Raw genomic sequence first — 8,884 nt, 5'->3', positions numbered from 1 at the left:
AAACGATTGATAATAATTTATGGATTTTAAAAGATTTTTATTTATTTTAATTGTTTGTGTATTTTGACGTAATTGATAGAAAAATCTTGCAGAGTTTTTATAAATTTTTGAAATTTTTCATAAATCTTTCAAAATCTTATGTATTTTAAAGAGATTTCAAAAGATTAAAAATGAACTAGCAAATCCATCAAAATCTACCACTTTTTCAAATAAAAAATCCACGGACTTTTGAATATCATCGGATTTTGATGGATTTTTAAAAATCTAAATTGAATATCTCTGAATTTCAGTAAACTTTTTAAAATCTAAATTGAATACACTCAAATTTTAAAAAACTTTTTTCAATCTCTATTGAATATCATCAGATTTTAAAGAAATTTTTAAAATCCAAACTTGATTTCAAGAAGCCAAAAAAAACCTTTAAAATCTTGATTGAATACACCCATCTTAGTATTGTATAGTGGTGAATTACCTTATCCATAAAATAAGTGTTCAACGGTCATTTTCAGAGCTCAAAATAATAATGTTTTACATATTATAATTTCGCTTCTTTGGCTTGTGTAAAAGTAGGATGCTAATTTTGAATACGGGTCAATATTTTTTTTTAATTTATTAAAAAAAACATATTTAATAGGTTCCTTAACATACCTTCATGAACTAGTTTTAACAAAATTTAACCCTGTGACTCATTTTCGGAACTCAAAATAACAATTACCTCCTGCATGTCATAATTTCATTTTTTAGGCTTATTTTAAAGTAAAATAACAATATATTAATACTCAACAAAAAAAATAAAAATAATAGCTAATCAAAACACTTTATTTTTACTTATATGTCTTACAATTATTAAGTATTTGTTCTAACAAATAACACTTAGTCTCATAGCCTCAATCAAAACACATTTTTTTAACTCCTTCATTTGGCAAAACGCCGTCTCCCATTAAAAAGTGAAGTTGTTTGGTGAACGCCATTTCAAATTTCTAGCTGAAAATAAAAAAAAAATCAGTTATACCAATTTTGCTATATTGAACGTCTCTCTACCGTATTTGCTACTATTTGTTCGTTTCATACCATAAATAAACGGAGTCGTCATCCATAGTCTATACTCTACGGGGTTTTTTAGCACAACCATGATCATCAGATCTTGGGCTGAAGTGTGAACTGGAGAAGATGATGAAAAAGATGTTGGGCCTTAAGAACATGGTTTGTATACTACTCATAATTTAAGGATACAAAAGTACAGTTGGGCCTAAATCGAAGTCTTATTTGCGGATAGAGTAAAAGCACGAAAGAGCTCTGCATAATTCCAGTATATTATAATTTAATAATGTAATGAAAAACAATTATCTTAGGGAAGTTATATTTTCAGAGCAAGTCTTTTAGTTCTTAGAGCAAAATAAGGTGAAAAGATGATATTACCCTCAGCTTATTTTTAATTTTACTAGTTACTCCCTCCGTCCTAACGGGATGTATACTTGCATTATTTACACGTATTTCGAGATTTTTATAAAATATAGTTTTATAATATTTTTTCAATTTTTTTGAATAAAAGTTTAAACATAAAACTTTTATTCAAAAAAAATAAAAAATATATTATGAAATTATACTTTAAACGAATATTGAAAAGCGTATTAAAAAATAATGTATAGAATTCAATGGAACAGAACATGCAGTATTATATTTTCCTTTGTGTTAGCTCTGAAAGTTTGGAAATAAAATTTGGCTGCAATCTTATATATTGAAAGTTGAAACATGTTGCCTCAGTTTTTTAAAGCTGACATGTCCACCAAAAGAGACAAAGTACTTAAGAGTTAAGACCAAAAAAAGGGCATGCATGGATGTGTATGCATACTGTATACTTTCCTTGTTTACAGGTAAAGTGAAGTTTACATTTATTCTTTTTCGGACAAAAATTTATTCAAAAAGGATGAAGAAGCAATTATCAAAAGAGAGAGAGAGGAGGGGTGGAAATGTAACCGTTATACATTGATCTATTGCTTCATATTTTTTTCTTCCCTAAGGTGAAAAATGACAAAATGATGCACCATTATTTACATGACAACTTGCTAAGTAGTGTAGTTTTGTGTTCCACAAAGTGTCTTCTAGCAAGTATTCATCAACCCATATTTCCGTGATTTAATCAATTTTATGTTCACATGCTACTGAAAATTATTTGAAATTTGTACTTATTCATTATAATCTATTTTAAAGTGGATTTAGAATAATACATGGACTAAAATTTGTTTGGAATCTTTTCAATTTAAATGATCATATTTTGATTATTTTAAATTGTTATTAATTTTTGCATATATGTTGTATTGTTCATTTCATTTATTATGTAACTTTTCACGCACACACAAACTGATGGTATTTCGGAAAACAACCTATTCATTCTTTCAGAATTAGGGGAAGGCTGCGTAAATCTTACTAACTCCCACCCTTAACGGTTAAGCGGGATATACTGAATATGTTTGGTTTTGTTTTGTTTAAAGTGTTCTCTGACCACTGCTAAAGTTCTCGCTAGTCGCTAGATACGATATATTACAATTTCGATTTTTTTATATTTCGTTAACATTTTGTTTCACACTTATCTGTTGTGATTTGTAATTCGTTTATACTTATATATAGATAGATATTACTCGTCATAAATGCAGATCTAATTACAGAAAAGAATTAAGAATTCTAGATTAGGCAAAACAACAAAAAAAAGAATCGAAGAAAGTTAGAATGATCCAAAAAACATAAATGAAATTAAATAAACAGGAGGAAGTAGATGAACTATTAGAAGGAAACCGTTTGTAGTTAGTTCTGATACAGGTGATGATCATCAACTTCATTATTACAAAAACATAATTCCAAACTATATCCGACGAACTGCAGTTTGGCAGTTTCTTAAAAGTCTGATCACACAGTTTTGACATTAATTCCCCCCTTCAGTTACTTCAAATCCACCTCCACATTTCTCACATCAATTTCAGTGGTACACCAACCTCTCCTCAATTGTCCATTCTCCGATCATCTAATAAATAAATTGTTCTAGACTCTGTAAGATAGTCTAGCGGTAAAGGTTTATTTCTCGTCATATAGATTCGATTGCATTGCAACTCATCAGAATCCACCAAAATCTAAAACATAAAAAAGAACACAACTTTACACTATCCTATTTTCCGTCTCACTGAATTTTCATTTCGGTGCCAATTTAAACGGATATCCGAATGATTTTTCTCGGATTAAAAAAAAAAGAAGAAGAAGACAACTTTAGTACCTTTTCAACATTTTAAAAAGCTTTATATACAAACAAACATACATTCAACTTTCAACATCCCCTGATCATTCATTCTTCATAGTTCATAACAAAAATGAAACCTCAACAACTAAAGCCCTGTTTGGCAACTCTACTCTTCTTCCACCTCCTCACCTTCACAATCTCCAAACAAACCTACATAATTCACATGAACCACCACACCAAACCTCCACATTTCTCAACTCACCACCACTGGTACCTCTCCACTCTCCAATCTCTCCCCACCGCCACGTCATCCTCACTTCTATACACTTACACTACTGCCTTCCACGGCTTCGCTGCCTCTCTCTCTTCTTCTGATGCTTCCACTCTTCGTAAACACCGGTCCGTGATCGGTGTTTACGAAGATCAAATGTACACTCTACATACCACCAGGACTCCCGAGTTTCTCGGCCTGGACAGCGAGATTTTCGCAGAGAATTTTGAAATTCTCGGCGAAAATGTCAGAAGGCACGGTGACGTCATCATCGGTGTTTTGGATACGGGAGTGTGGCCGGAGTCTAGGAGCTTTGATGATGCTGGGATGAGTGAGGTTCCGGGGAGGTGGAAGGGAGAGTGTGAGTTTCGAGCCGATCTTGAGTCGAGTTTGTGTAACAAGAAATTAATTGGCGCGAGATTTTTTTCGAAAGGTTATAGAATGGCGATCGGAGGTCATCGGAATCGGACCAGGGAGGCTGAGTCACCGCGTGACGTGGATGGACATGGGACCCACACTGCCAGCACGGCAGCTGGTGCTCACGTGGCGAATGCGAGTTTGTTAGGGTACGCGAGTGGCGTGGCGCGTGGAATGGCAATGAATGCTCGCGTGGCAGCTTATAAAGTTTGTTGGAAAATTGGTTGCTTTAGTTCTGACATACTCGCGGGAATGGAGCGTGCGATTGACGACGGTGTGGACGTGCTCTCGATATCGCTTGGTGGTGGCTCCGGGCCTTATTATCGAGATACTATTGCCATTGGAGCGTACACCGCAGTGGAAAAAGGAATATTGGTGTCTTGCTCTGCTGGAAATAGTGGGCCCCAGCGTGGTTCGTTGGCTAATGTGGCGCCGTGGATTATGACCGTTGGTGCGGGGACACTGGACCGGGATTTTCCCGCTTTTATTAGTTTTTCAAAACGACGTCGTTTTGTTGGTGTTTCGCTGTATAGCGGCAAAGGTATGGGAGATAAACCAGTAGGAGTTTATTACAGCAATGATACTCTCGGGTCCGGGTCGGGTCATTTGTGCCTTCCCGGTTCGCTTGATCCGGAGTTGGTGCGTGGGAAAGTGGTGTTTTGTGATAGAGGTGTAAATGCACGTGTTCAGAAAGGCGCGGTGGTTAGAGACGCTGGAGGAGTGGGGATGATTTTAGCGAACACTGCAGCGAGTGGAGAGGAATTAGTGGCAGATAGTCATTTGATCCCAGCAGTTGCGGTTGGGAAGAAAATTGGGGATGCAATAAGAGAGATTTTGATGAATGAAGTGGAGCCTAACGCGGAATTGAGTTTTGGTGGGACGGTTTTGAATGTGAGGCCTTCGCCTGTGGTGGCGGCATTTAGTTCAAGAGGGCCTAATTTGGTGACACCGGAGATTTTGAAGCCGGATGTTATTGGACCTGGTGTTAATATTTTGGCTGCTTGGTCTGAGGCTGTTGGCCCTACTGGTTTGGATTCTGATAGCAGGAGGACCCAGTACAATATTGTGTCAGGTAACGGCTACATTTTCCAATTACTAATATTTATGTTTTCTTTGCTTTTTTCACTGATTCATTTGGTTGTTTTCGTGTTGTGTTATCTTTGTTTGTGGATTAATTGTGATTGCTTTAGGAGTTCAACAAGTTTTGGACTGTTTATAGGGTCCAGTTCACGATTATGGTGTTCTAAATGTCACTGTCTTTAGTCCATAGATAGTTGCGGACCTTAGATCATGCATTTGGCGGTGTCATGGCCCCTATTATCCGTGTTGTCTAAACTGTATTTTCTTATAAGGTCAATAACTTCTGAAGTGTTCATAGATTATAGTAATCTAGTTTACATGGTTTCATTCTGTTTCGTCCATAGAGAGTGGCAGACCTTAGATCGTGCATCTGGGAGTGTCCTGATCCCTACATGACTAGCTAAAGGTCCATTGATGTTGCTATAATACTTGAATGGACATTGAAAACTCAAAGTGTCATGCATAGTATATAGATTAAATGGATTAAAAAGCTTTCCAAGAATTGCTAATATCCCATTGTGTACAAGTAGAATAGTTGGTGATATACAGTTATTGATAGAGCACAGAGAAGTCCTACTAATTCTGTCTTTTTTGGTTGTAGAAATATGTTGTTCTGCTAATTGTTTTTAATGACTGAGATATCCATCTAGATGTTTATCAATGCAAGTCTCATAAAATCCCCAAATGGTTTGTTTAAAAGCTCCTTTATAGAGTAATGGGTGGCCATATCTGAGATTTAAAACATGTACTATGATGATGCTTAGGGGTGGATGATGGTGTTTTTTAAGTGGGGAATGTTTAAAAAACAGGTAATGGTGCTTCTTTTTTGGTGAGTGGAGTTAATTGTGCTGGCAAAGTTGAATTTGCGCATTGCCAGAAGCATTGTTGTAGCACTTATTAGAGTATGGCATGAAATGCTCCTACCCATCAATACCTAGAGAAGAGTTCAGTGAGATATGATTTGGTTTGGTCCAGTAGTTAAGATATTCAATCCATGCCATTCGAAAAGTGTTTTTGTCAATGCTTCTAAAGGTTGCAGATAGTATCAAGTGAGCAACTATACATCAAAGGTTGCATTTTATAGGATGTCTTGTCTTGAAGTAGTACACTAGTATTTCTTCATTATGCAAAATTTTAAATTAAAGGTTAACGCTCAACGCTCAACATCCCGTAAAGAGTGTGAGGGCGATATCACTTGGCCAATGGCCAAATTACTAAACTTTTTAAAGTAAACCCTAATACTTTAGGTTTTTCTTTTGGAAATGTAGAGCAACCTACATGGTGGACCACAAAGTTTATTCTCAACCATCCATTGTACCATAATGTATTACTAGCTTTGTATTAATAGAAATCTATGTAGTCCACGCGATTCGCACTAGGAATGGTGTATATTCCTTACAACCTTAGTTTTTTTTTTAATCTTGGGATGGACCAAGTAGTGGACTCGCCATAATTTGGGTGGGAGATAAGATATTGAGTTCACCAAGAAAACCAGTTTCTTTATTGTTTTAGGTAGAGCAGCAACATAGCATGCTAATTTTTTTATAAAATGTTTGAATTATTTCTTGCAGAAACTTTTATTTATTAAATATTTCAAAGAACAATGCATGCAAAGCAGTGGGTTGCCCTCTGCTACATAAAAGCGCACAATGTATCTTAAAAAATGTAGAGGTGGAAGATATAATTATCAAAACAGTTGCTTAGATACAGACTTTAAAAAATGGTTTGTGCTGTTAGGTTTTGTTTGCAGATTTGTTTGTATAGTGCAACTTTGCTAATTTGCTACCTCGTGTTAATATGATTAAGGTACATCAATGTCATGCCCACACATTAGTGGATTAGCAGCACTGATCAAAGCAGCAAATCCAGATTGGAGTCCTAGTGCAATAAAATCTGCCCTTATGACTACAGCCTATACAAGAGACAACACCAAATACCGACTTCGTGATGCAGCTGGAGACAAATTTTCCAATCCATGGGCTCATGGAGCCGGCCATGTTGACCCTCTTAAAGCTATCTCTCCAGGCCTTGTATATGACTTGTCAGCAAGTGACTACATTGCATTCCTTTGCTCTTTGGACTACAGCATTGATCACATACATGCCATTGTCAAGCACCCAAATGTCACATGCTCCAAGAAATTCTCCAACCCCGGCCAGCTGAACTATCCATCATTTTCAGTCCTCTTTAGAAAATCAAGAGTAGTACGCTACACTCGTGAATTGACTAATGTAGGATCTGCAGGATCTGTGTACAATGTTTCTGTCTCTGCTCCTCGTACAGTTAAGGTGACGGTAAAACCTACCAAGCTTGTTTTTAAAAAAGTGGGGGATAAGCTGAGGTATACTGTTACATTCGTGTCCAAAAAGGAGATGGATCAGATGGGAGGGAGAAGCTCATTTGGGTCAATCAGCTGGAACAATGCTCAACATCAAGTTACAAGTCCAGTAGCTTTTGCTTGGACTCATCTGTAAGATGGGGTTTAAATCTAGTTGTTACCTTCCATGTATCTTAAGCTCATTTGGGACTTCTCCTTGCATGTTGTAGCTCTTTGAACATTAGCCTGGAAGGGGGCTTTCTGTCCTTAACTTAAACTTCTGCAAATGTAAAAATTAATGGAGAAACCGAGGAAAATTCCTCCGAAAGTTCAGTTTAATTTCCCTAGTGTGTTCTCTAATCAGTATGAAGTAGCTAGCTACTAACAGAATTTACAATATGTGCAAACAGTAATATTAATTTTTACTGCAACACAGAATGTTCTAAATTTATGGAGGAGAATAACTTACATGATGTGTGAGTGTGACTCAATATCTCTACACTAGTTGCTGAAATTTAAAGATTGCATTGATCATTTGTTATTTCTTTTTTGTTGGGTTGAGAATCTGTCCCTTAAAAGTGTCAGACTACAGATGTCCATGGACCATTTGCAATAGAAAGGCCTGTCCACTGCCAAACCTCATCAATTCTTGCATAACATCTGATCCTCATACAAATCACAAGATTCTGATGAACTGAGTAAATGTTTCCTCATTCTGAAATCTGAACTGTTTTTATATTTCTCGATGAAACAGAGACAAAAAGTATCTACTAGGCTACAAATTTTTGGAGTTTGTCATCAGGTAACTTAGCGTCGCGGTAGCTTAATTATAACTGTCATCAGGTAAATTTTTGGTATGAAAAATAAAGTTCACAAACAGTTTTATCAAGTGATTGATATTAAAATTTCTCAGACAGAACTGGTGTTTTTAAGTCCTCCCAAGGTATAATAAGGCCAAGATGCACACTTCTGAAAACGTGAGCATCAAAGCTGTAGTGTACAATTTCTATATTAAATTCATTTGAACGTTATATTATGCTAACATGTATTCTGAATTCCAGAGTATTAAATTTTACTTAAAGAGTACCTGAGATTTGATTTGTATCAGAATTGGTATCTATATCATATGCTTTATTATATTATCAACAACTTTAAAGAAATGAAGAAACTGAGCACCAAACTGAAGTGTCATAAAATCTCCCTTCATGTATAAGATCTACTGAAACTCAGAATGTGAATGTTTATGTGAGCTTCTTGCATCCTTGATATTTAGCATCTCTTGGGATGGAACCAAGTCTACAAATGAACATCAATATATTTGGATACTTCGACATGTGTTCATTACTTCTCGTTTGAATTGTATTCAGATTTAATTTTTGTCCGTCTTACTCGATTTCGTTACCCGTCTTTAACTTTTTATACGATACTCATGTCTTTGTTTCATTTGTACACAAGTTCAACTCCGTTCAAACTCACTAATACATTAAACTCGACAAAATTCGTGTCTATATATCATTATAAGCTAGATGGTTAAAACGGGTGTGCATCGAACACAAATGCATATACAAAC

General features: G+C 35.7%; 1 protein-coding gene across 1 annotated transcript; it reads left to right on the top strand.

Moving 5' to 3' along the window:
* The first annotated feature begins 2,850 nt into the window (after positions 1-2,850).
* Positions 2,851-7,653, top strand: LOC141677851 (subtilisin-like protease SBT1.8). The gene is made up of 2 exons (XM_074483928.1): positions 2,851-4,989; positions 6,804-7,653. Exons 1-2 carry the CDS (start codon positions 3,360-3,362, stop codon positions 7,469-7,471), a joined length of 2,298 nt encoding a protein of 765 aa, XP_074340029.1. The 5' UTR covers positions 2,851-3,359; the 3' UTR covers positions 7,472-7,653.
* Positions 7,654-8,884: the final 1,231 nt, after the last annotated feature.

Source organism: Apium graveolens, chromosome 8 (assembly GCF_009905375.1).
Source record: "Apium graveolens cultivar Ventura chromosome 8, ASM990537v1, whole genome shotgun sequence".
Lineage (NCBI taxonomy): Eukaryota > Viridiplantae > Streptophyta > Magnoliopsida > Apiales > Apiaceae > Apium > Apium graveolens.
Note: the sequence above shows the minus strand (reverse complement) of the source record. Positions and strands in the feature narration are given on the sequence as shown.

What these genes read in the sequence shown, in the direction of transcription:
- LOC141677851 (XM_074483928.1), top strand. Translation starts at nt 3,360, where the DNA reads ATGAAACCTCAACAACTAAAGCCCTGTTTGGCAACTCTACTCTTCTTC. An exon ending in CCAGTACAATATTGTGTCAG is followed by an intron (nt 4,990 to 6,803) that starts GTAACGGCTACA and finishes AATATGATTAAG; the next exon opens with GTACATCAATGTCATGCCCA.